At 50.4% G+C, this 27500-nt stretch overlaps 3 protein-coding genes across 33 annotated transcripts in view; 1 reads left to right on the top strand and 2 right to left on the bottom strand.

Moving 5' to 3' along the window:
• The window catches only part of si:dkey-183c6.8 (protein O-GlcNAcase), a 14076-nt gene extending 14066 nt beyond the window's left edge, over positions 1-10 (bottom strand). Inside the window, exon 1 of the mRNA XM_064342020.1 lies at positions 1-10. This exon is cut by the window's left edge and continues 456 nt beyond it. The gene's annotated coding sequence lies outside the window, so the exon portion shown is untranslated.
• A 661-nt stretch (positions 11-671) lies between these two features.
• ccdc166 (coiled-coil domain containing 166) lies at positions 672-7292 on the top strand. Of its 2 annotated transcripts, none has more exons than XM_064341893.1 (8): positions 672-817; positions 1746-1887; positions 3705-3758; positions 3964-4018; positions 4100-4244; positions 5356-5435; positions 5666-5842; positions 6586-7292. In XM_064341893.1, exons 2-8 carry the CDS (start codon positions 1769-1771, stop codon positions 6907-6909), a joined length of 954 nt encoding a protein of 317 aa, XP_064197963.1. In that variant the 5' UTR covers positions 672-817; positions 1746-1768; the 3' UTR covers positions 6910-7292. The 2 variants fall into 2 exon arrangements, with proteins under 2 accessions (XP_064197963.1, XP_064197964.1); XM_064341894.1 differs by having other exon boundaries at positions 691-817; positions 1749-1887.
• A 355-nt stretch (positions 7293-7647) lies between these two features.
• The window catches only part of sema4f (sema domain, immunoglobulin domain (Ig), transmembrane domain (TM) and short cytoplasmic domain, (semaphorin) 4F), a 57566-nt gene continuing 37713 nt past the window's right edge, over positions 7648-27500 (bottom strand). For 2 of the 30 annotated variants that reach the window (XM_064341875.1, XM_064341843.1), the window contains exons 2-15: positions 22293-22444; positions 20892-20951; positions 18000-18098; positions 16502-16613; positions 15787-15906; positions 15081-15232; positions 14328-14509; positions 13975-14113; positions 13490-13709; positions 12936-13045; positions 11936-12087; positions 11569-11621; positions 9119-11166; positions 7648-8900 (exon numbers count right to left, since the gene is read on the bottom strand). In XM_064341875.1, coding sequence (XP_064197945.1) covers positions 10433-11166; positions 11569-11621; positions 11936-12087; positions 12936-13045; positions 13490-13709; positions 13975-14113; positions 14328-14509; positions 15081-15232; positions 15787-15906; positions 16502-16613; positions 18000-18098; positions 20892-20951; positions 22293-22382 — 2223 coding nt within the window. In that variant the 5' untranslated portion in view covers positions 22383-22444 and the 3' untranslated portion in view covers positions 7648-8900; positions 9119-10432. Of the gene's footprint in view, positions 8901-8922; positions 9068-9097; positions 11167-11568; positions 11622-11935; positions 12088-12935; positions 13046-13489; positions 13710-13974; positions 14114-14327; positions 14510-15080; positions 15233-15786; positions 15907-16501; positions 16614-17999; positions 18099-20891; positions 20952-22292; positions 22445-27500 lie in introns of all 30 variants that reach the window. The other 28 variants (XM_064341863.1, XM_064341866.1, XM_064341868.1 and 25 more) reach the window with 28 other exon arrangements.

Here is a 27500-nt window from a genome sequence, read left to right as displayed (position 1 = left end):
TATCTGAGCTACTGGGGACGAACGGCCTTAGCGCCACAAGAAACACAGCGGTCGGTGCTGGTATTGCAGCCGATGCAGGCTGGCCGCGGGGTGTAAGCTTCCGTACTTCACGTGATTCCCTTGTGTCCGTAACAGCCATGTATTCCCTGTAGGCTTACAGTCCGGCGAGGAAACTCCTGAAACTTCTCCACTTCTGCATTATTTTACATACAACCCATTTATACAGCTGGATATGTACTGAAGCATGTACATTAACATCGGTTTACATTGATTATTATAGTTATTCTGGGTGAAGTACATTGCTCAAGAGTAGCCTATAACAGCAGTGTCCCATGTGGGAACCTGGAGTCTAGCTCCTTCAAACGAACACTGGCAAGTAGCCTAGGCTACTTTCACACCAGGCAACACATGACCACTGAATAATAATAATAATAATAATAATAATAATAATAATAATAGAAGAAGAAGGACAGCAGCAATAACAAGCGAAGAGAAAGTACCGTTTATGAGTATGAAGAAGGAGGGGGAGGAAATGATTGACATTATTAAATGACCTCATTGTTAAATACTGTAAAATTAGTTGGATATACGCTGGAATGATGTGGCCAGTCTTTTTGTATGTCCAGCTCACTGTCCGTGCTTTTATCTTTTATCTTTTATCTTCTATGATGGTTTGTCTCCATAGTGCGCAATGGCCTGTTTCAACTGCAGAGCCACGCGCAGTAACTAACCACTTCGCTTCGGCCGAATGTTGTTACAGTCGCCGTGGCAACGAGAAGCCACCCTTCATCTCCTTGGGGGAGAAACCGACGTGAAGGTGAGAAATCTGTGCGACGTCAATAGCAATTAGCCTATATCTGGTTGTCTAAATTAGGCTTGCTGGAAAATTACAAATAAGATGAATAGCGTACTGCTTAATAGCATATTGCAATATTTTGTGCGCGAACTCATGACAACGAAACATTAAAAACTTTCCATTCTCTGAATGTTAATTTTAACGTTTGGCAGCTAGACTAGCTAGCCCTACCTAGACCAGTCAAATTACTCACTATCAACGCAATAAATTAGTCTGTCTCGCTAATGTTAATGTTATCTGAAGAGAAACACGTTTTCGACTTCACTGCATGTAATGTTAGCTACCCACGAACTTCAGCGATACAGTAAGCAAGCTAAAGAAGGGACCTGTGAATTAGAACGGTGGGTACCAATGTTACCTAGCTTGCGAAACCTTTGAAATCAGTCTACCCCTTTAGCACTTTAATTGGTTTTTATTACTGTGCGAAATGTCTGTTTAAAAAAATAATAAAACAGTCATAGAGGATTTTTAAAGCATATTTCAAGTACTATTTGGATTTTGAAACGATCCGAAAACTCAACATAATACCGATAATAAACCCATATAACAGTAATACTGCGCTGCGTTTTCCATGTTAAAAGTTACTTAGCTCTAATGATTTTAGATTTTATAGTGATTTTTAGATTTTTGATCTTTTGTCACACTAATACGTTGACACCATTAGTTGATTTGACTGTCGGATGCCCCGGGTGTGAATATAGGACATTGTTCTTCGTGGCAGGTAGCCATTCATAACGTAATGTTGCTCTAAGCACAACTGCTTTCACTGTTTCACTGTAATGCTGTACTCTAATGTGACTACTCTGTAATGTGTGCGCATGCATGTGTGTGTGCACATGCTTCTCTGTGTGTGTGTGTGTGTGTGTGTGTGTGTGTGTGTGTACCCCAGCAGGTCCATAAGTCTGTATCACAATGCCCAAAAAGAAGGAGAAGGTGGAGAAGGTTCCGGAGGCAGAGGCTGTGCTGGATCCTGAGGCAGAGCCACCTCCACCCCCAACAGAGACAGAGAGAGAGCTCCAGCTGCGGAGAGAGTACGACTAGCTACACCTGCTGCACCTACCTACACACCTGCTACACCCACGACACCCACCTACTACACCCACCGCACCACCTACACATTTACTACACCTACTGCACCTACCTACCCACCTGCTATACATACCTACACACATGCTACACCCACCACACCCACCTACACATCTACTACACCTACTACACCCACCTACCCACCTACCTACCCACCTGCTATACATATCTACCCACCTGCTGCACCTACCTACACATATACTACACCCACCACACCAACCTAACCGCCTGCTATACATACCTACCCACCTGCTACACCCACCGCACTCACCTACACCTCTACTACACCTACTACACCCACCTACCCACCTACTGCAACTACCTACACACCTGCTACACCCACCGCACCCACCTACACATCTACTACACCCACTACACCAACCTACACACTATACCCACTGCACTAACATACACACTCACCATACCATGTGTCTGAACTGAGTGTACTTATACTGGGTGCGTTGGTATTGTTGGAGTGCGTGTGTCTGTACTAAGTGTGCCTGTACTGGGTGTGTCTGTACTGAGTTGGCCTGTTCTGTGTGTGCCTGTACTGAGTGGGCTTATACTGAGTGGGTCTGTACTGAGTGTGCCTGTTCCGAATGGGCCTGTACTGAGTGTGTCTGTACTGAGTAGGTATGTTCTGTGAGTGTCTGTTCTGTGTGTGTCTGTACTGAGTGATCATGTGCTGAATGGACCTGTACTGAGTGGGAATGTACTGAGTGTGTCTGTACTGAGTGGGTATGTTCTGTGAGTGTCTGTTCTGTGTGTGTCTGTACTGAGTGTGTCTGTAATGAGTGGGCCTGTACTGAGTGTGTCTGTACTGAGTGTGTCTGTACTGAGTGGGCATGTGCTGAGTGGACCTGTACTGAGTGTGTCTGTAATGAGTGGGCCTGTACTGAGTGTGTGTGTACTGAGTGGGCCTGTACTGAGTGTGTCTGTACTGAGTGGGCATGTGCTGAGTGGACCTGTACTGAGTGTGTCTGTAATGAGTGGGCCTGTACTGAGTGTGTCTGTACTGAGTGGGCCTGTACTGAGTGTGTCTGTACTGAGTGTGCCTGTTCTGAGTGGGCCTGTACTGAGTGTGTCTGTACTGAGTGGGCATGTACTGAGTGTGTCTGTACTGAGTGGACCTGTACTGAGTGTGTCTGTAATGAGTGGGCCTGTACTGAGTGTGTCTGTACTGAGTGAGCCTGTACTGAGTGTGTCTGTACTGAGTGTGTCTGTACTGAGTGTGTCTGTACTGAGTGGGCCTGTACTGAGTGTGTCTGTTCTGAGTGGGCCTGTACTGAGTGTGTCTGTACTGAGTGGGCATGTACTGAGTGTGTCTGTACTGAGTGGACCTGTACTGAGTGTGTCTGTACTGAGTGTGTCTGTACTGAGTGTGTCTGTACTGAGTGAGCCTGTACTGAGTGTGTCTGTACTGAGTGAGCCTGTACTGAGTGTGTCTGTACTGAGTGTGTCTGTACTGAGTGAGCCTGTACTGAGTGTGTCTGTACTGAGTGTGTCTGTACTGAGTGGGCCTGTACTGAGTGAGCCTGTACTGAGTGTGTCTGTACTGAGTGTGTCTGTACTGAGTGGGCCTGTACTGAGTGTGTCTGTACTGAGTGGGCCTGTACTGAGTGTGTCTGTACTGAGTGGGCCTGTACTGAGTGTGTCTGTACTGAGTGTGTCTGTACTGAGTGGGCATGTAGAATGCTGAAGCTTAAGCCTGTGCTTCATTGAGCATAAGCAGGGAATGAGCTGAGCATGATGGCATCTGCAGGTATGAGGAGCTGACAGACACCCTGAACGACCTGAAGAGAAGAGTGGAGCAACTGTATCCTTCACTGTGTGCACACACACACACACACACACACTCACTTGCACACACACATTCTATGTCACACTGACCACACACACACACACACATTCTATGTCACACTGACCACACACACACACAGTTAATTTCACACTACTGCACACTCAGCCGAAGTGTGTGATGTCACTGAATCCCGCGAGGCTGTCCTTAACGTCCCCCGCAGACGCTGTGAGAACGACCTGCTCCAGAGCGAGGCTGATAAAATGCATGTGGACAGCGTGAGTGCAGCGAAGCCTCTTTACCTGCGTATGCTGACCCTGTCCCCTGCCGTTCTGACCCCGCCCCCTGTCCTCCCGCAGAGGGAGTACACGGCGTACGTTTCCAGCCGGACCCAGAAGCGCCAGAGCGCCATCTCCACACTGGACGAGCAGAACCAGCTGGAGCTGCGGACGCTCCGCGACCAGAGGGAGCAGGAAGAGGAGAAACACTCGCAACAGGCTAACGGTACACGGCTCGCTAACTCCGCACTAAACAGGCTAACGGTACACGGCTCGCTAACTCCTCACCAAACAGGCTAACGGTACACGGATCGCTAACTCCTCACCAAACAGGCTAACGGTACACGGATCGCTAACTCCTCACCAAACAGGCTAACGGTACACGGCTCGCTAACTCCTCACCAAACAGGCTAACGGTACACGGATCGCTAACTCCGCACTAAACAGGATAACGGTACACGGATCGCTAACTCCTCACCAAACAGGCTAACGGTACACGGCTCGCTAACTCCGCACTAAACCAAACAGGCTAACGGTACACGGCTCGCTAACTCCGCACTAAACAGGATAACGGTACACGGATCGCTAACTCCTCACCAAACAGGCTAACGGTACACGGATCGCTAACTCTGCACCAAACAGGCTAACGGTACACGGATCGCTAACTCTGCACTAAACAGGCTAGCGGTACACGGATCGCTAACTCTGCACTAAACAGGCTAACGGTACACGGATCGCTAACTCTGCACTAAACAGGCTAACGGTACACGGATCGCTAACTCTGCACTAAACAGGCTAACGGTACACGGATCGCTAACTCTGCACTAAACAGGCTAACGGTACACGGCTCGCTAACTTCTCACCAAACAGGCTAATGGTACACGGATCACTAACTCTGCACTAAACAGGCTAGCGGTACACGGCTTGCTAACTCTGCACTAAACAGGCTAACGGTACGCGGCTCGCTAACTCCTCACCAAACAGGCTAACGGTACACCGCTCGCTAACTCCACACCAAACAGGCTAACGGTACACGGCTTGCTAACTCAGCACCAAACAGGCTAACGGTACACCGCTTGCTAACTCAGCACCAAACAGGCTAACGGTACACCACTTGCTAACTTTGCAGCAAACAGCCTAATGCTAGGCTGCATGCTAACTTCACAGCAAACAGCCTAATGCTATGCTGCATGCTAACTGTGCCGCAATCTCGGACTGTGCACAGAATGTGTTGCTAACTCAGTGGCTAACTGTGCTGGCTAACTTTAACGCCACACTTTCCACCATTCACATGCTAACCCAAACTGTGTGGAACCTGCATGTCTTGTGCGTTTCAGACCTGAAGAGGCAGCTTCTGGAGAGGGAAAGTGAGCTGGTTTTGCTAAAGAGCGAGATTGATGAGATTGGTGAGATCAAGGTGCAAAAAAAATACACAACAGGTCACACACTGCACTTTGTGGAGCAACAGTGTTTCTGTGTTTATCATTGTATGTGTGCATGTATATATGTGTGTGTGTGTATCAATGTGTGTGTTGTGATGTTATGTGTATTTATGTGTAGTGATTTTGTGTGGGTGTGTATATGATATTGTATGATTATGTGTGTATTATGATGTATGTGTTTTTGTGTGTGTGTGTGCGTGTGCAGAAGCTGCAGAGGCAGCAGCTGGCTCGTATAGCAGAGCTGCAGAGGGAGATGGACGTGACCAACAGTCAGTACACAGGGTCCATCCAGGCGCTCAGGGCACAGTTCTTCGCTGAGAAGCAGAAGTACGAGGCTCAGGCACGGGAGAAGGTCCACACCCTCGCCCTCGCAGCCAATAAGGTGAGAGCAGCAGTGCTGAAGGCCACACCCTCGCACTCACAGCCAATAAGGTGAGAGCAGCAGTGCAGAAGGCCACACCCTCGCCCTCGAGCCAAGGCCCAAGACAGGTGCTGAGAGCAGCAGTGCTGAAGGCCACACCCTCGCACTCACAGCCAATAAGGTGAGAGCAGCAGTGCAGAAGGTCACACCCTCGCCCTCGCAGCCAATAAGGTGAGAACAGCAGTGCAGAAGGCCACACCCTCGCCCTCGCAGCCAATAAGGTGAGAGCAGCAGTGCAGAAGGCCACACCTTCGCCCTCGCAGCCAATAAGGTGAGAGCAGCAGTGCAGAAGGCCACACCCTCGCACTCACAGCCAATAAGGTAAGAGCAGCAGTGTAGAAGGCCACACCCTTGCCCTCGCAGCCAATAAGGTGAGAGTGAATGACGCAGCCGAATGGCTGCTATAGCACTTCACGATACCGGTAGCTAAATGCCACTAAAACTCCTGTCTTATAAATGTATGATGCCTGTCTGTTGAGCGGGCTGTGAGGAAAGTGTTGGCAGTGCATGCGCACGTCACACACGCACATCGCGTCTCAGATACATACAGCACCGCTCTCTGTACTTGTGTTCTTGGAAGTGTGGTCTCCCAAGAAACTCTTGACAAGACTGTACTTCACAAAAACGCTAGCGGAAGTGACAATCCTGGTGCCGAGAAACAGGCTCTGTGTCTACTCTTGACCCCTGACCCCTGACCCCTGCAGGAGGCCACGCAGTGCCTGATCTCGCACACGCAGCAGGTGTCACAGGAGAACCAGTGGCTGCGTAAGGAGCTGCAGCAGCTGATCCAGCGGGCACAGGTGCTGCACGACCACCAGGAGCAGCTGCAGGCGCAGCGTCAGCAGCTGCTGCTGGAGCTGGACTACATGCAGGACCTGCGGCAGCTGCGGCCCGCTCACACCGCGGAGGAGCGCTGCCAGCAGGAGGCCGCGTGCTCCCAGAGGGAGGCGCAGGACCCCTTCTCCCGCCCCGACCCCCTGGCATTCGCCCGCAACCTCACCGCCATTACACAGGGAGCAGAGCAGTAACCCATTACAGCATCACCACCATTACACAGGGAGCAGAGCAGTAACCCATTACAGCATCACCACCATTACACAGGGAGCAGAGCAGTAACCCATTACAGCATCACCACCATTACAGCATCACCACCATTACAGCATCCACCGCTATTACACAGGGAGCAGAGCAGTAACCAATTACAGCATCACAACCATTACACAGGGAGCAGAGCAGTAACCCATTACAGCATCACCACCATTACACAACCCACACACACAACCTTCCCGCCATTACACCTGTGCAGGAGCCGGATAGCACAAGCAGTGGGCGGAGCTAAATCCCATCAGCAACTTCAATTTACAGACAGTCAAAGGCTAACAAATAAAACTTGTTTTGGTTTAACAGTTAATAGTTGTGAATAAAAGTCATTTCATGTGATTTATACATTAACCACTGAGCTATTCTCAAATAAGGAAACAGGAATGTGTAATACAGGGGTCTCCTACAGTAGGTCTGCTGGGACCCCTGTCCCGTATGGCCATGGGGTCTGCTGGGGCCCCTGTCCCGTATGGCCATGGGGTCTGCTGGGACCCCTGGAGGGCCAGAGCTTTCATCACCAGGTTCAGACTCAGGAATTCAGATGAGTGAAATGTTTAATCAGCTGCTTTCACTGGTTAATTAAGTGCTGAGGAACAACAATGACCAGCAGAGCCATGTTCCACAGTGTCCAGCAGGTGGCAGCAGAGTAGAGGCAGAGACAGGGCCATTATAGGAGGTAGCTTTATTAGCATTTACATTAAACACAGTGCATTCATATGCTTACAGTCATCCACAATATACACAAATATAGGTATTCAAAAACAAATGTACATTTATTTATTATATAAATTATAAAAATAAAACCTTATAATCCAAACATGTATATACAGCAATAGACATCTTTTTCTTAATATTCAAAGTAACATTTACAGTGAAGGTAACACTTTTGGGGGTTAAAACAAATAAAATTGGTTCAGAACGAGTCTCCATTTCATTACAGCTAGATGCCATTTGAATGGCCGAAGACTACAGTTATTGAGATGTTGCTTTTTATTTAAAACGTTTATTTAAAAGGGTTAACATTTCTTAATACGTTAAAAAGGAGAAAAATGGTGCTGGTGTGTGCCGAAAAGGCACACAGGCCCCTGTTTTTGGGGCTCCCCTGTGTGTCCTGTGGTGCCCCAACTGCCTCAGGGGGAGGGGTTTGAGGAGAACTGGGTTCAGTTTGGCGTCTCCCACAGGTGTCCCATGAGAACCGGCGTGCCCGTCCACTCCGAGCAGACGCCTGCCAGACCCCAGCGGGCATTACACAGTATTGTGGGAAAAGGGGGAGCTTAGAGTGCAGAGAGGAAGCCAGGCGTGTTTATTACCCAATCAGAGCGCTCCTGGCTCTTTGGTTGCGTACCTGTCATTATCGGAGTTGACCAAAGGGGGGCGCTACATCTCAGTGTTACCTTCTCGTTAAAAAAAAAAAAATTAAAAAGAAAGGAAAACAAAAGACATAAAGAAAGTAAAAGTGTGGATGACAGAGAAAGAACAATGGCAGTGACATGCGTTTTAACTCACATTCCGCCCACATTCCGAAGTTGTCATTGGACAGCGAAGGGCTGCTTTATGCAGCACATACTCACACAGCGCAAACACGCTTCAGAGGAGAGAGCTTTTTAAAATAATAACACACAGGTCTCTGAAAAACAGACGCCTCCTTTCAGCAGGCAGGGTTTCCATGGTAGCACAGATGAAGGATGTGCTTTTTAATGATGATTATTGTTCTGGACGGGACTCTTTGGTGGAGAGACACCCCTAGCTGGGGTCCTGATTATATTCCATAGGGCGGACCCCCCAGCTCTAAAGATTGCCTCCACCGGCTGAGCCCAGCCAAGCGCACTGCCACTGTCCCGAAACCTGGGACACCTGCACAGGTACACACACACACCTGCACACAGGTACACACACACCTGCACAGGTACACACACACCTAACCACAGGTACACACACACACCTACACACAGGTACACACACACCTGCACACAGGTACACACACACACACCTGCACAGGTACACACACACACACCTGCACACAGGTACACACACACCTGCACAGGTACACACACACACACACCTGCATACAGGTACACACACACACTGCACACAGGTACACACATGCACATACACCACCTGCACAGGTACACACACACACACCTGCATACAGGTACACACACACACCTGCACACAGGTACACACACACCTGCACAGGTACACACACACACACACACCTGCATACAGGTACACACACACACCTGCACACAGGTACACACACACCTGCACAGGTACACACACACACACACCTGCATACAGGTACACACACACACCTGCACAGGTACACACACACCTGCACAGGTACACACACACACACCTGCATACAGGTACACACACACACCTGCACAGGTACACACACACACACACCTGCATACAGGTACACACACACACCTGCACACAGGTACACACACACCTGCACAGGTACACACACACACACACCTGCATACAGGTACACACACACACCTGCACACAGGTACACACACACACCTGCACAGAGGCACACACACCTCCACAGACATTATTGTATAAAAGCAAAATGAAAGTAAAAAAAATTGAGGAAAAAAAACTTTAAATCTTTACATCCCTCCGCAGCTGCACTTTGCCGCAGTCAAACTCCAGCTCCTTCAGCCCTTCGCACAGTCATAGCCCTGCAGCGCTGGGTCAGGACAGATCTGTGCATCGCTGGGTCAGGAGTCAGGACAGGTCTGTGCAGCGCTGGGTCAGGACAGGTCTGTGCAGTGCTGGGTTGTACAGACCCCTGCAGGGCTGGGTCGGAACTGACCCCTGCAGGGCTGGGTCGGGACAGGTCTGTGCAGTGCTGGGTTGTACAGACCCTGCAGGGCTGGGTTGGGACTGACCCCTGCAGGGCTGGGTCGGGACAGGTCTGTGCAGCGCTGGGTCAGGACAGGTCTGTGCAGTGCTGGGTTGTACAGACCCCTGCAGGGCTGGGTCGGGACTGACCCCTGCAGGGCTGGGTCGGGACAGGTCTGTGCAGTGCTGGGTTGTACAGACCCCTGCAGGGCTGGGTTGGGACTGACCCCTGCAGGGCTGGGTCGGGACAGGTCTGTGCAGCGCTGGGTCAGGACAGGTCTGTGCAGTGCTGGGTTGTACAGACCCCTGCAGGGCTGGGTTGGGACTGACCCCTGCAGGGCTGGGTCGGGACAGGTCTGTGCAGCGCTGGGTCAGGACAGGTCTGTGCTCCAAGTAACACAGGAACATGGAGGAGGGAGGGGCACAGTCTGGCAGTGATCTAAGCCAATCAGATGCTGATCCAATGAAGCTCCGCCCCACCCATCTGCCAGAGAGAGAGTGTGTGTGTGTGTATCGGGGTGCTCTCTCTCTCAGGCTGTGGCAGTGGGGGCTCAGATTGGGGTTCAGTGCAGGGTCTGGGGGGGGGGGTGTTTGAGAGGGTCAGATTGAGCTCTCCTCACATTTGGCCAGGGGGGCGTCCCGAAACGCCTTCAGCTCCGAGAGCTCCGCCTCCATCGCAACCGCAATCTCATCCTCCAGCCCGAGCTCCGCCCCCGGCCCCGCCCCAGGCCCCGCCCCCGGCCCCGCCCGCTCGCTGCAGTCCAGCTCCTGCGCCAGGTTGGCGGCAGACTCCTGCAGCTTGAGGCCGCTGGCGCGGGCGTAGACGCCGCCGTGCCCGTTCAGCGTGCCGTTGCGCTTCTCCGTCAGGGGCACGCCCTCCGACAGCAGGCTGGCGCTGCTGGGCGACTGCGGCGTGTCCGAGGAGGGCAGCAGGCCCCGCCCCTTCTGCGGGCCGGTCCCGCCTCGCTTCCGGCACAGGTGCAGCAGGGCGCCGCCCAGGACCACGCCCGCCACGAAGCAGAACACGTACGCGGCCAGCACCTGCCGGCCGGCCCCCAGCCCCACCGACCCCCCCGCCCGCGGCCCCTCCAGCGCCAGCGTGTAGCTGGCCCGGCGACAGGACCCCCCCTCCCGCCGGCCCTCCTCGCAGAAGCAGGTGTAGGACCCCAGGCTGGCCGTCGTCACGGTGACCTCCAGGTGGGTGTGGTGCTGGCGCGTGTGGCGGTCGGGGGGGTACTCCCAGTGACACGGGCGCGGCGAAACCTGGTCACACGGCAACAGCACACGCAAGCCCTCCACCACACGCAACTCCTGAGTGACAGGAGCGCAGCGAGCTAGAGGGAGAGAGAGAGAGAGAGAGAGAGAGAGAGAGAGAGAGAGGGGGAGAGTGAGAGAGAGAGAGAGGGATGGGAGAGAGAGGGAGGGGGGGAGAGAGAGGGAGGGGGGGAGAGAGAGGGAGGGGGGGAGAGAGAGGGAGGGGGAGAGTGAGAGAGAGGGAGAGGGAGGGGGAGAGAGGGAGAGAGAGAGGGGGAGAGAGAGGAGGGGGGGAGAGAGAGGAGAGGGAGGGGAGGGAGAGAGGGAGGGGGAGAGTGAGAGAGAGAGGGAGGGGGAGAGAGGGAGAGAGAGGGGGAGAGAGAGAGGTAAAAGTTATGTGATATTATATCAAGACTTGACTGGAGACCAGAAGGTGCCGGAAGGTTCAGATTCTGTCACTCAAAATGGAGGTGAAAACTCACCCTCTCCAGAGTCACACAGCTGAAGAGGATCCTCAGGCTCGTCCATCTGTGACCTGAGAGACAGGAAACACAGGTCACTCAGCCTATCAGGGTGGGAGAGGGAGTGGGCAGAGTCATATGCAGCCTATCAGAGTGGGAGAGGGAATGGGCAGAGTCACATTCATCCTATGGGATGGAAGAGGGAGTAGGGAGGAGTCACGCGCAGCCTATCAGGATGGGAGAGGGAATGGGTGGAGTCACACACAGCCTATCGGATAGGAGAGGGAGAAGGGAGGAGTCACACTCACCCAATCAGGGCAGAAGAGGAAGTGGGTGGAGTCAGACTGACCCTATTGGGGGTAGAGGAAGTGGATGGAGTCAGACTCACCCAATCAGGATGGGGGTACACGCCACCTCTTTGATGCTCCACCTGCAGCCCAGCCCCTGTGCACGCGCACACTCCTCACAGGTGGGGTACACCCCACACCCCTCTGCAGCAACCCGTGCCAGAGAGAGACGGGACAGCACCAGCGCCTGGTCCTGAGAGAGAGAGGGGAGGAGAGAGAGGGAAGGAAAGAAAGAGGGAGGGACAGGGAGAGAGAGGGGGGAGAGAGAGGGAAAGAGGGAGAGAGGAAGACAGGGGGAGAGAGGGAGAGAGAGCGAGAGGGAGACAGAGGGAGAGAGGGAGAGAGAGGGGGAGAGAGAGAGAGTGTCACGGCTCTGTGTCACTCCCTGCATAGTAATTAAATGGTTCTACACTGATCATGTCCAAGCAGCTTAACAGATTAGATGTGTGATGTGTGTATTCATGCGAGAGATTTACGTGTGTGAGTGTGTGTCTGTGTGTGATAATGTACATGCGTGTGTGAGTGTGTGTCTGTGTGATAATGTACATGCGTGTGTGAGTGTGTGTCTGTGTGTGATAATGTACATGCGTGTGTGAGTGTGTGTCTGTGTGTGATAATGTACATGCGTGTGTGAGTGTGTGTCTGTGTGTGATAATGTACATGCGTGTGTGAGTGTGTGTCTGTGTGTGATAATGTACATGCGTGTGTGAGTGTGATAGTGTTGATGTGTGAATATGTATGTGCACAGTACTTGGTATAGTAGGATGTTGTTAGTGTGTGTGTGTGTGCAGTACCTGGTACAGTAGGATGTTGTTAGTGTGTGTGTGTGTGCAGTACCTGGTACAGTAGGATGTTGTTAGTGTGTGTGTGTGTGTGTGTGTGTGCAGTACCTGGTACAGTAGGATGTTGTTAGTGTGTGTGTGTGTGTGTGCAGTACATGGTACAGTAGGATGTTGTTTGTGTGTGTGTGTGTGTGTGTGTGTGTGTGCAGTACCTGGTACAGTAGGATGTTGTTTGTGTGTGTGTGTGTGTGTGCAGTACCTGGTACAGTAGGATGTTGTTAACAGGCTCCTGGGCAGTGAACAGTGGGTCCTCCTGCAGCAGGGTGGCGTTCTGCCCCAGAACCGAAACTCTGTGCAGCTCCCCCCGATCTGAGTAACAACACACACATTACACACACACGTTACACCTCATGCCACACACACACATTACACACACACACATTACACACACACATGCTACACCTCACGCCACAGACACACACATTACACACACACATGCTACACCTCACGCCACAGACACACACATTACACACACACACGTTACACACACACACGTTACACTTCATGCAGACTTAAGCAGTGGTCACATGGCTTGTTGTACTAACAGCGTGTGCCAGACACACATTACAATCCCTCCCCAGAACTGCAGTAATTAAACTCCTGGTGTGTGTGCAGCCCGCCTGTTCTCCATGTCAGGAACACGTCTTTGGATGTCTGCTGATAAGGTCCAGATGACAGCACTTTGAACAGCTCATGAATTGGGTTGGGGTACTTGCATTTTTTGGGATGCCCGTCCCCCGCCCTGTTCCTGACCTGTGCCCAGCAGCAGGATGGTGGCACTGCCCTGGTCGCCGTTGGCAGCGGGTGTCAAGGTGACAGCAATGGTCGTGTAGGTAATTCCCCTCCTGACCAGCAGGGGCGCTGCCACAACGCTGTTCTCCATCAGAGGGTGGTCTCGCACAAACGTCAGCACTTTGTCGGGCAGTTTGAGGGAAGACTCGAAGCCCTCGGTCTTCAGAGCGTGGCTGATGCACTGTTATAGTATAAGCACAATATGGTATAGTATAAACATAGCATGGTATAGTATGGTATAGTGTAAGCACAGTGTGGTATAGTATGGTAAAGCATAAGTATAGCGTGGTATAGTAAGGTATAGTCTAAGTATGGTATGGTTTAGTATGGTATATCGTAAGTACAGCCTGGTATAGTAAGGTATAGTCTAAGCATAGTATGGTATAGTATGGTATATCATAAGTATAGCGTGGTATAGTATGGTATAGTCCAAGCATGGTACATACTTGTCCTGGTCGAGGGTAAGGGACGGGATCCGAGTTCATCCAGTTCTCACACTTCTTCAGGTCCTTGAAGGGCCCAGCCATCACTTTCTGGATATCAGCCAGACTGTACACACACACTGCAGAGAGCTCCTCCCTCTCCCTGAGGAACAGAGACAGGGCCAAACACAGATCTGAGTCAGGATGAGCATCAGCAGCCTAGTCAGAGTCCGGACCTGTCTGTCTGCCTGTCTGTCTCTCTGCCTGCCTGCCTGCCTGCCTGCCTGCCTGTCTGTCTCTCTGCCTGCCTGCCTGCCTGCCTGCCTGTCTGTCTCTCTGCCTGCCTGCCTGTCTGACTGACTGACAGACTGACTGACCATTGGGAAGTGAAGATGCCGTAGAAGTGTGTGGAGCTGGGGTCTCCTGGCTGATGCTCTTTGGTGAAGACGTTGGTGAGGATGTTGTAGCGCTGGCCACTGGCCCGGTCCTCACACACCAGCTGGGCCTTCAGGAAGGTGGTCCACCTCTTCTGCAGCGTCTTCATACCACCAAGGTCCTCCTGAGGGAGAGAGAGAGAGAGAGAGGGAGAGAGAGAGAGAGAATTTAAAAACAATTCTCAGTTTGTGCCTCCTGCTGCCACACCAACACCACTCCCAAAGGCAGCCTGGTTTAGCCAAATCACCCCCTGTCTACTGACACAGACACAGACATACTGAGGCACAGACGGACACATACACAGACACACTGAGGCACAGACAGACACAGACACACTGAGGCACAGACACACACAGACACACTGAGGCACAGACGGACACATACAGGCACAGACACACTGAGGCACAGACGGACACATACACAGACACACTGAGGCACAGACACAGACACAGACACACTGAGGCACAGACACACACAGACACAGACACACTGAGGCACAGACGGACACATACAGGCACAGACACACTGAGGCACAGACGGACACATACACAGACACACTGAGGCACAGACGGACACATACACAGACACACTGAGGCACAGACACACACAGACACAGACGCACTGAGGCACAGACGGACACATACAGGCACAGCCATACTGAGACACAGACACACACAGACACAGACAGGACGCACCTTGCAGACGCGGGCCACCCTGGGCACTTTGACCTTGGTGTAGAGGTCATACTCCTTGGCGACCTCCGTGAAGAAAAAGTAGATCTTATCATCGTCCCCTGTGGGGCTATCCAACCGCTCTTTGATGAAGGAGGAGCTCACAAACTCTGGATCTGTGGAGACAGATACACACACACACAGGAACGCACACACATACACGAATGCATACACATACACACACTCACATGCACACACATACATGAACGCATACACACACACATACACACACACACATGCACACACAAACGCATACACACACACACGTGCGCACATTAATGAAGTGTAGCTAGCTAGCCAGTGCTGGAATATATGGCATCATTGATGGACTGGACGGCTAACTAGCTGTTAGCTTAAATACTAACTACCTACATATTCTTTCGATGTTCACAACAGCGCACTAGCCAGAACCTTCTGTGCTGTTAACTCAAAAATAACTAAAATACTGAACAATAGCTAGCAAGCCAGTGACATTAATTATAGTTAAAACTTAACTTAAACCAGATACTTTCTAGCAGTTTCCACTCGCCAACCGTAACGTTGAGGTTAGCTACTTAGCTAGTGAACAACAAAAATGGCAAATTCCTGTCCAACTTTCTGTGGGGGACAGGAAGTGAATGTGTGGGGAACAGGAAGTGGAAGTGTGTGGGACAGGAAGTAGGGGCCTCACCACTGAGCCAGTTGATGGACTGCTCGGTGCGAATGCGTTCGGTTTCAGAGCCAGTTGCTCGTGAGATGTCGAACAGCGTACCCAGGAAGTTACTGGTGGTAGCAGCATACAGCACTCCATCTACAGAGACAAAAGACCAGCAGAGTGTGTGTGTGTGCGTGCGTATATATACACTGTGTGTGCGTGTGTGTGTGTGTATATATACACTGTGTGTGCGTGTGTGTGTGTGTGTATCTATAGTGTGTGTATTGTATTGTTTTTGTAGGGGGGGTGTGTGTGTGTGTATGTGTGTGTATAGTGTGTGTATTGTTTTGTATTTGTAGGGGGTGTGTGTGTGTAACAGTGTGTGTATTGTATTGTGTTTGTAGGGTGTGTGTGTGTTTGTGTGTATTGTATTGTGTTTGTAGGGTGTGTGTGTATAGTGTGTGTATTGTATTGTGTTTGTAGGGTGTGTGTGTGTATAGTGTGTGTATTGTATTGTGTTTGTAGGGTGTGTGTGTGTATTGTATTGTGTTTGTAGGGTGTGTGTGTGTGCTGTATTGTGTTTGTAGGGTGTGTGTGTGTGTTAGTGTGTATAGTGTGTGTATTGTATTGTGTTTGTAGGGTGTGTGTGTGTGTGTATAGTGTGTGTATTGTATTGTGTTTGTAGGGTGTGTGTGTGTGTTAGTGTGTATAGTGTGTGTATTGTATTGTGTTTGTAGGGTGTGTGTGTTACCTGCCATAACTGCAGTGTAGTGCTGGCTGGGTTCGAAGGGGCATTTCCCTTTACCCGACTCCATCCTCACACTGCCGTCCTCTGCTCTCTCCAGAGAGAAATCCTGCATGTTCTGCATGGGAGAGACACACACACACACAAACAAACATACACCCACCATAGGGACACACACACACACATGAATCTGTCATTTACAATCATAACCATAATTACACCATTTTATCTGCTTAATTATAGCTTCTTCTCTTTTTATTGTTGCACTGATTAGAGTTAAGAGCAGAGTGCCCCAGAGCCACAGTAGTGGGCATAACCCTAACATCTCATTAACATGCCTGTGGAGAGATTCAGCTTCGCACTAAATACAAACTCTCTTCCTCTTCTCTCAGCTTCCTACTCAACCAAGCCAGCTTCCTGCTGAATCACACCAGCTTCCTGCTCTATCACACCAGCTTCCTGTTCAATTGCACCAGTTTCCTGCTTTATCACACCAGCTTCCTGCTCTATCACACCAGCTTCCTGCTTTATCACACCAGCTTCCTGCTCTATCACACCAGCCTCCTGTTCAATCGCACCAGCTTCCTGCTCAATTGCACCAGCTTCCTGTTCTATCACATCAGCTTCCTGCTTTATCACACCAGCTTCCTGCTCTATCACACCAGTTTCCTGTTCAATCATATCAGCTCTTTCTTGCATTTGTCATAATGGACAAAAGCTTCTGCCAAACAAGAAACGAATGTCCCTCCATGTTCACATTTCTGCAAACACACATGTACATGCATGCACATGCATGATTTCAGAGTGTAAAATGTGAGATAAAATAGTATCAAATATCAGGAGCCTGTGCATGTGTGTGTGTGGTTATCAGGGTTATTATGGTTTTGAATTTTTCATAAGTTTTCGTTAGTTTTAACAGTTGGTTTGCATAGTTTTAATTCAGTATTCATTGGTGTGTGAGTGTGTGTGTGTGTGTGAGTTTGTGTGAGTGGGTGTGTGTGTGTATGTGAGTGGGTGTGTGTGTGTGTGGGTGTGTTTCTGAGTGGATGAGGGTGTGTGGGTGTGTGTGTGTGTGAGTTTGTGTGAGTGTGTGTGTGTGTGTTTGTGAGAGTTTGTGTGAGTGGGTGTGTGTGTGTGTGTGTGTGTGTGTGTGAGTTTGTGTGAGTGTGTGTGTGTGTGTGTGTGTGAGTGTGTGTGAGTTTGTGTGAGTGTGTGTGTGTGTGTGTGTGTGTGAGTGTGTGTGAGTTTGTGTGAGTGTGTGTGAGTGGGTGTGTGTGTGTATGTGAGTGGGTGTGTGTGTGTGTGGGTGTGTTTGTGAGTGGATGAGTGTGTGTGGGTGTGTGTGTATGTGAGTTTGTGTGAGTGTGTGTGTGTGAGTGTGTGTGAGTTTGTGTGAGTGGGTGTGTGTGTGCGCGTGTGAGTGAATGTGTGTGCGTGTGAGTGAGTGTGTGTGTGTGTTGTCAGGTGCGGGGCTAGGGCTGGGTGTAGCAGTGCACACACTCACGATGATGGCGCACTGTGGGTCAAAGGCGTAGGTGCCACAAGCGTAGATCCGCCTCTCCTCCATAAACTCCAGCAGCCGGATGTAGTTGTGACAGTCCCCCTGCAGAGGGCGACAGAGAGCAGGTCAAGCAGAGGCAGCTCACAGACACAAAGGGCTCATTCCAACCCCTTATCTTATCTGCACTCGCCCCCTCGGCCCTCGTCTGACCCAGAATCAATCAAGGTCCGCCATCTTTAGGGATATTCCAACTTCCTGGGTTCCCGCCAGACCCTGGGGTCTAATACACGCACACGCACACGCAAACGCACACGCACACACATACCACACACACACATATACACACATGCTCTCTCACACACACACGCACACATGCTCACATGCTCTCACACACACACACACACACACACACACATGCGCGTACATGCTCTCACACACACACACACACACATACCACACACACACACCCAGCCCTGCATATACACACATGCTCTCTCACACACACACGCGCACACACACACGCAAACATGCTCTCACACACACACACACACACACACATGCTCTTTCTCACACACACACACACACATATGCTCTCTCTCTCACACACACACATGCACACATGCTCTCTCACACACACACATGCATGCACACACACACTGCTTCTCATTTTGAGCAGAGCTGATTGGCTCTGACTGCAGTGCATTATGGGAGGCAGTGTGGGGAATGGTGGCGGTGAGGGCCGGTTTTACCGGATAAGCAGGCTCTGATGGGAGCTGAGGCGGGAGAGGTTCAGTGCGTGTGTGTGTGGGTGGGTGTGTGTGTGTGCATGTGTGTGTGAGCATGTATGTGTGTGTGTGCGGGTGTGTGTGTGTGTGTGTGTGTGAGCATGTGCGTGTGTGTGTGTGTGTGAGCATGTGCGTGTGTGGGTGTGTGTGAGCATGTGTGTGTGTGTGTGAGCATGTGTGTGTGAGGGTGTGCGTGTGTGTGAGCATGTATGTGTGTGTGTGAGTGTGTGTGTGTGAGCATGTGCGTGTGAGCGTGTGCGTGTGTGTGAGCATGTGTGTGTGCGTGTGAGCGTGTGCGTGTGTGTGTGTGTGTGTGCGTGTGAGCGTGTGCGTGTGTGTGTGTGTGAGCATGTGTGTGTGCGTGTGTGTGTGTGAGCATGTGCGTGTGTGTGTGGTCGTGTGCGTGTGCGTGTGTGTGTGCGTGTGCGGGTGTGTGTGAGCATGTGTGTGTGTGTGAGTGTGTGCATGTGCGGGTGTGTGTGTGTGTGTGTGTGTGTGAGAGTGTGTGTGTGCGTGTGCGGGTGTGTGTGAGCATGTGTGTGTGCGTGTGTGTGAGCGTGTGCGTGTGTGTGTGAGCATGCGCGTGTGTGTGTGTGTGTGTGTGTGCGTATGCGGGTGTGTGTGAGCATGTGTGTGTGCGTGTGTGTGAGCGTGTGCGTGTGTGTGTGAGCATGTGTGTGTGTGTGTGTGAGCATGTGCGTGTGCGGGTGTGTGTGAGCATGTGCGTGTGCGGGTGTGTGTGAGCATGTGCGTGTGCGGGTGTGTGTGTGGGCGTGTGACACACACACAGTGACTGTAAGGAGCAGGTATCCCGTCCCTCTCTGTTCATCTCCTTTGTTCAGATAATGCAGATAATCATCCTCTCCGCTCCCCTGTCTAGCAGCCTGTCAATCACTGAGGGCCCCCTCCCCCTGTCACAGCACTCCACCAGCGCTGCACTGAATGCTGGGAAGGGCACTACACATTAACCACCCTCCCCCCACCACTCCCCCCTCCCTGAACATGAATTCCGCCCCTCTTCAATTAACCACAGTGCAGCAGGACTGAGAGAGAGAGAGAGGGACAGAGAGAGTGAGAGACAGAATGAGAGACAGAGAGAGAGAGAGAAAGGGAGAGAGACAGAGAGAGAGGGACAGAAAAAGAGTGAGAGACAGAAAGAGAGACAGAGAGAGAAGCCTCACGCTGTGTGCGGTCAGGTTATTTTTGTTTGATGGGTTCGGAAAAAAACAGCAATAAATGTGCAAAAACCACACGGAGACACAGATGCACACAGACAGCGGAAGAGCACGGCTATTTTTATCAGGCCACGCTAAACGCTACAGAGAGAGATCTGACTGATCAGGGTGCTCTTTCCATTCTGGGTGCATGGATGCAAAGTTGTGCTAAGATAATTAACAAGCAGTGTGCTAACGATAATTAACGAGCAGTGTGCTAACGATAATTAACGAGCAGTGTGCTAACGCTAATTAACGAGCAGTGTGCTAACGATAATTAACGAGCAGTGTGCTAATGCTAATTAACGAGCAGTGTGCTAACGCTAATTAACGAGCAGTGTGCTAATGCTAATTAATGAGCAGTGTGCTAATGCTAATTAACGAGCAGTGTGCTAATGCTAATTAACGAGCAGTGTGCTAATGCTAATTAACGAGCAGTGTGCTAATGCTAATTAATGAGCAGTGTGCTAACTTCAGAACATGCAGCTAACTGCCCCTGTGATACAGGGCTTAGATTGAGTGCAGAATGCGTGCTGAAGGTAAACACACACTGCACTGGGGAGGGACTCCTCTGTTTACAGCTTGAGGGCGTGTCCGTACATTCATTACATCACCTGATGGACAACCAGGTGTTAAAGACTGCTGACTTCCTGCCCCTCCACCCAAGACTGGACAAACTGCATTACTGAGACACTTCCATGTGGACAGGCAGACAGACAGGGCAGGCAGGCAGGCAGGCAGACAGAGACAGGCAGTGAGATGAGGATAGCAGCGGGACCTGACAGCCAGTATGTGCATCTATCCTCTCCCTTCTTCCTTCTCCAGAAAACTGCACCTGGTGCTGCACCTGCTGACTGTATGTGTTCCTACAACCCCTGTCCCAGAATGCCGCTCACCTCAGTCTTTCCCTTCCCCATACAAGACTGCCGCTTGTCTTCCGGAACGTTCCAAATGATCTGCAAGAACAGAGAGAGAGAAAGAGAGAGAGAGAAATTACAAAAGCAATTACAAAATCATTTTTTTTTATTTTGGTATAGTTTTCCTAATTATTGTTAAATTTTATATTCACTGTTTTGCCAAATTTACACTTGACATTACACCTGCTAACATACAGAAATACCATGCACACACACATATTTGCACTCTGTTCATATGTTTATTGTGGCTACATTTTGGCAATATGTACATATGTACGTCATGCCAATAAAGCCTATTTGAATTTGAATTTGAGAGAGAGAGATGGAGGGAAAGAGAGAAAGAGAGAGAGAGAGAGATGGAGGGAAAGAGAGAGAGAGATGGAGAAAGAGAGAGATGGAGGGAAAGAGAGAGAGAGATGGAGACAGGGAGAGACAGGGACACACAGACAAGCGTTAATCTTCTCAAGCCTCAGGTTTCCTGTTTGAGAGATGCATGTAAGATGAATATGAGGGAGATTGATGACTCTGCTCTGGCTGAGGCTGCAGACAGCCCAATGAACAGACAGGCCTGACGAGGAATCAGATCTCTACAGCAGGGCTGGCAGACCACAGCTCTACTGCACCCCACCGGAAACAGGTCACCTCTCACACACTCATATACAAGCCGTTTATTTTCCATCGCATGGCCATTGGCCTACATTCATCAAAAGCATCTGAAATTCATCTGAAACTGCATTGAAATGTGTTTGCACACATCAGCAGCCACCATTTTAAGGAAGTAGTTGGAAATATAAATAGTTGTTTTCTGAAGAATGCATTTTGAACACTTCATTTAGAATGAGTTTGTTTGGTGAAAGTGCATTTGGAAATGCTTCATAAATGTCCAGCATTTCTTTTTCAAATACAAACATATAAATACTTGTGCATTTGGGCCAGGTGTGGATTGCTATTGGCTCACTGCAGGAGACCTCTGGATTAACCCAGACGCAGACTGGCCCCACGGGACACCAATAAAGCCCCAAGAGCTGGTCCATAGATCAACCTGACCTCATCAGACAATGGGGCAGCCTTAAAATCCAGCAGATCCCCTTAGATCCCCTCAGATCCCTTTAAATCCCACAGATTCCCTTAGATCCCCCAGATCCCCTCATATCCCCTTAGATCCCTCAGATCACCACAAATCCCTTTAGATCCCCTTAGATCCCTCAGATCCCCTCAGATCCCACAAATCCTCTCAGATCCCCACAGATTCCTTCAGATCCCCTTAGATCCCTCAGATCCATGAGATCCCCTCAGACCCCTCAGATCTTGCTGTAGTGCTGCAGAGCTCCATGCGGGGGCAGGAGTGAGGCCGGGATCAGGGCGGGGCAGGTAGCTCACCCGAGCGTGTTTCTGCTTCAGAGTGGTCGCGTCCACGGCCAGGATAGTGTCCCGCGCTCCCAGGTAGAGGGTCCCCGAGCTGGGCTCCATCAGGAAGGCGCTCAGGTTGGACACGTTAGGGAACTGGAGCGGGCCCAGCCTGGAGCCTGACCCTGAGAGAGACATGGGGGGCAGGGACAGCAATTACAGCACACACCAACCAATCAAAACATCAATATTTTAACCCCTCAACTAATCAATCAATCCCAATCAAACCGACGAACAAGAAAACAAATCCCAATCAGCCAGTTTTAGGGAAAACGGCAGAATGATTCCCAGACCTGTGAACGGTGATCGGGCTGATGAGGGGAAAAGGAGGGAGAGGAGAGAAGAGTAAACAGAGAGATACTGTTGAGCACTAGCCACAGGTAAGGGAGAGAACAAGCCGATCACAGGTAAAGCAATACGTGCGATGTTCTGGCTGCATTCTCACAACCTAAGAATGCCCTCCACTGTGTGGCGAGGCACACCTGTCCATCTCTGCCGTTGCCGTAGTTACTGTGGCTTCCTGAATCTGCATCTATTTTCACTTACAAACGGCCGCATGGAGGGGGGGAGGGGGAGAGGGGGGAGCAGCTCATGCAAACAGTCAAACAAAACCATGTTTTTAAAACCACAGCCAGGGTTAGGGTCAGGAATGCATGTTTTGTATTTGGATTTTAATCAACGTGTCTAGGAAGAAGTAAGTAATTGTTACAACTGTTTCATAAAACAATACAACATAGACTAGGCTAGCATATCTATCATAGACTAGGCTAGCATATCTATCATAGACTAGGCTAGCATATCTATCATAGACTAGGCTAGCATATCTATCATAGACTAGGCCAGCATATCTATCATAGACTAGGCTAGCATATCTATCATAGACTAGGCTAGCATATCTATCATAGACTAGGCCAGCATATCTATCATAGACTAGGCTAGCATATCTATCATAGACTAGGCCAGCATATCTATCATAGACTAGGCCAGCATATCTAGACTAGCTCCCGGGGGTTTAAGTTTGCTTAGACTGCAGTATGAAGTTGAAAGAATTTAAATGGTGCAACAAAAGGGTGACCAAACTATGAAAGTCACAAACCTCTGAATCAATTAGCTTCCGAATTTTAATGGGAAAAATGCTGCTTGGCTCCTGCCCAGTCACCCCAGCGGGACGTCCCAGGGGAAGAGGGTCAGAATCTCCCCCAGCACAATATCACACTTGTACAGAGCAGTGACTCTGACAGACAAAGAACACAGAGCTGAGTCCCCAGAATGACGTCAGTACAACGCAGACCAACGCTCATCTCCCCTTTCACACACACACACACACACACACACACAGATACACACACACACAACACACACACACACACAGATACACATCCCCTTTCACACACACACACGCAGACAAACACACAGACACACATACATACACACAAACACACAGATACACACACACACACATGCACCCACACACAAACACACACACACCAACCTCTCATTTTAAATTACAATTCCACAATGTAAATGACAGTGTTTCTGCAGTTCAGCCCTGACTGTGAGAGGACACTGTTCATCCAGACAAAGACTCAGTGAGAATCCACACAAGCAGAGCAGAAGTTCTGGAAATTTCCCACAACTTGGGAAAGAAGAATTCCAGAAGGCCTGAAGAGTTCCAGAGCTACAGTGATGCATGCTGGGACGTCTTCAGTGAGTGTGCTGATAGGCCTTGTGGAGAGCCACACTGCAGTGCCACTGCTAGGATCCCAAACTGCAGGGGCTGCAGGTTTAACTCTTTTAATTTAATTATCAATTAGTTTGATTATTAATGAGTCACATAACTGACCCTGAGGGCAAGGTTAGTGTACACCGCGTTTAAGTGCCGGGTGTGTGCTTTGAACTGAAAGGTGAGGACAGACCGGTCAGCTCACCTACGCACTGCACCTGGTGTTTATACCTGCTCTGACTGGTCAGCCGACCTATGCACCACACCTGGTGTTTATACCTGCCCTGCTTTGCTTCCTGTTTAATCTGTGGAAAGAGCAGCTCCACTCCAGGTTAATACAGGAGCCTAATACAATCCTATCTAATCTAATCCCATTTAATCTAATCTGCCTGCAGTCCAGTGGCAAGACTCTGACCCCGCCTCCGTTGTCAAGGTGACAGCAGTGACTGACAGGGATGTATGTTGACGTGTCCTTGCTGTCTGTCCCCCTGCGGCTCCTCCAAAAATATCATTTTGCTCCTGCAGTCACACCATCTGCACCCCGACACACACACACACGCACACACACACTCACACACACACACACACACACACACAAACACACACTCACACGCGCACACACACACACTCACACACACACACACATACACACACACATACGCGCACACACACATACACACACGCACACACGGAGGTTCTCATGCCTGTACTCCTGCACAGCAGACCCATAATGCACCTCTGCCACACAGGCACTTTGGAGGGATGGGGAATACTAAATGAGCAAGGGATGAATAATGCAGTGGAAGAATATATCGTCCTGCTTCTGTCTCTCTCACTCCCTCTCTGTACCCCTCTCTTTCTCTGTCCCTTTCTCTCCATCCCTCTCTCTCTCTCTCTCCCTCCTCTCTCAAGAGATTCCAGCCTTCTGGGCCTTTTGAGTAGTACCCCATTCTCTCCCAGCTCAGCTCAGCCCAGCCCAGCTCACCCCAGCCCAGCCCAGCCCAGACCAGCTCAGCCCAGCCCAGCATGCATTCCTGATATGAAATACAGACAGTAAGTATCACCAAAGCATGATACAAAATGCTTTGGCTTTTGTATGGGACAGGGCTGTAGGAGTGGGGCACACACACTCACACATAGTGCTATTTGAACCTTGGCCTCTCACTCGTCCATACATTTCATAGGCAAACGCGTTACCAATCAGTTAAATGCAAAATTTCCCCAGCCCAGCCCAGTCCAGCCCAGAGCTACACTGTTATTTTTGCACTTGACGGTTCCATCGCCAGAGAGTGCTGTCAGGGCAACATGCTACGAGGCTTCGCTAGCAAACTGGCCATGCTGCACCCGCGACAGCCAGCGAACTGCTGCACCACTGCGCTAACTTTCAGAGAGCTCACCCATGTGGTTCTGCCAAAACTGGGGACAGAGGGAAATGGCTATTAGCATTTCCGAAACGAGTTCAGCAACAAAGCAGGTACAGGTCTACGTTCCAGATGAGGAAACTGATCACTACATGGCGTGTTTTATATTTCAAAAAATATAACCGTGATTTTTCATGAAATAAAAAAATGATTGCGCTCTATAGCACCACCATGTGGTCCAACTAAGTCAACACATTCGGCTCTAGATGTGAGTGTTAACATAGCTACTAAAATGAAATTAATCTCTCTTGAAATGTTAGTGAGTTATTAGCATTAGCATCAGCTTTTATTAAATGGTATTTTTTATACATTTTGGTTTCACCATGTAGAAATTACAGCACTTTTTATACATAGTCCCTGCCCCTCCCACACACGCACACACACACACACACACACACAGCGCTCTTGCAGTGTTAGATATTGGAAGCACACTTTGGTGATATGACGTTAGCTTGTGGGAGCCAAATCTCTGTCTCCTGGGCTGGGATTATCGAGGGGGTGGGGGAGGTTGGGGGGGGGGGGGTGGGGATGGTGGGGTGGGATGGGGGGGTTGAAAGCGGGGTACACCAACAGGGCCCGGATTCCCTTCTCTCCCTGGATGATAAGAGTGTGCGGCACTAATCGGGCTTGCCCTAAATTCAACAGCACCTAAGAGGATTACACTGGAGTGTACGTGTGTGTGTGTGTGTGTGCGCGCGAGTGTTTGTCTGTGTGTGTGTCTGTGTGGGTGTGCGAGTGTGTGTTTGTGTGTGTGTGTGCGAGTGTGTTGATGTGTGTGTGCGTGTGTGTGTGCGCGTGTGTGTGCGAGTGTGTGCGAGTAAGTGTCTGTGTGTGTGCGCGAGTGTGTCCGTGTGTGTGTTTGTGTGTGTGTGTGTGTGTGTGTGCGTGTGTGTGTGCGTTTCAGCCAAAGCTCCTTGACAATGGTGATGACCTGGTTCTCTCTTAATCTCAAGGTTTAGGGTTCAGGGTTTGGGATTCAAGGTTTGGGGTTCAGCTACATCTCTTTTGTCACTAGCTCCCTGCTCTGTTCTGCCCATAGAGCCCTGCTGATGTCATAATTGGACACCAGTCTGGCAGGACAGATCAAGGCTATGCTATCACACAAACATTCACATGGCATGCAGAAGTAGTTGCCATGGAAATAACTTCAGCGTCATGTAGAACATGAGAGTACCTATGGAGTCAGACAGCAGTCACCTCTCTATAGGACCCACACAATGGAAACACCTCAGCAACGTATCAGCAACGTATCATATCAGAGTACCAGAAAGGGGTCGGCGGGGGGGGGGGGGCGGGGGTTGGTAGCTGCTCTCTCCCTGGTGTACAATAGATACCACACTAGTCAGTCCATTCATAGGTGACCTTTACCACAGCAGTCACCAGCCTGATGGTTCATTTTATGATTTATGCATTTCCTCACACCACAGTCACTGAACAAACAGTTGTACCCCACACCCCTGTGCGTCTCCTGTGCATTAGAAATGTGTCAGACTCTAAGGGAGACATGGTCGTGAGACTGCTTTCGCCAAACCCAAACCCAAACCCAAACCCCCCTCACCCCGTAAGGGCCTGGCAGCCAGTCACACCAGGGGAAACTAGATCCCTTCATTCTCTCTCTCTCTCTCTCTCTCTCTCTCTCTCGCTTGCTGTCTTTCACTCTTCCTCCACTTCCTCGCTCGCCCCCTCGTTTCCTGTTCTCGCCTCATGATTGATTAATCGGGTGGGGCTGACAGGGGTCGTGGGGTCCCGCAGAGAGTGCAGGCAGCACGGTGATGATGTCATCTGAATGAGACTCTGCGGGTGTCCTGCTAGGGGATTCGGACTTGGATGCGACACGCTGAGAAAGCCAGAACCGCACCCCAGGAAAATGAGCAGACTGCACACTGGGGCATGTTAGGGGGCTAACCCTAACCCTAACCCTAACAGAGTGCACCTATTTCACATCTTAAACAGGATTCCCTCTCTGGACGAGCTCATCGTCTCATGGACGGTGTTGGCGCACAGTGATGATGTCATCTGAAGGTGACCCAGGTGAGG

The sequence above is a fragment of the Anguilla rostrata genome, chromosome 7, assembly GCF_018555375.3.
Source record: "Anguilla rostrata isolate EN2019 chromosome 7, ASM1855537v3, whole genome shotgun sequence".
Taxonomy (NCBI): domain Eukaryota; kingdom Metazoa; phylum Chordata; class Actinopteri; order Anguilliformes; family Anguillidae; genus Anguilla; species Anguilla rostrata.
This window is presented reverse-complemented; position numbering and strand designations above follow the sequence as displayed.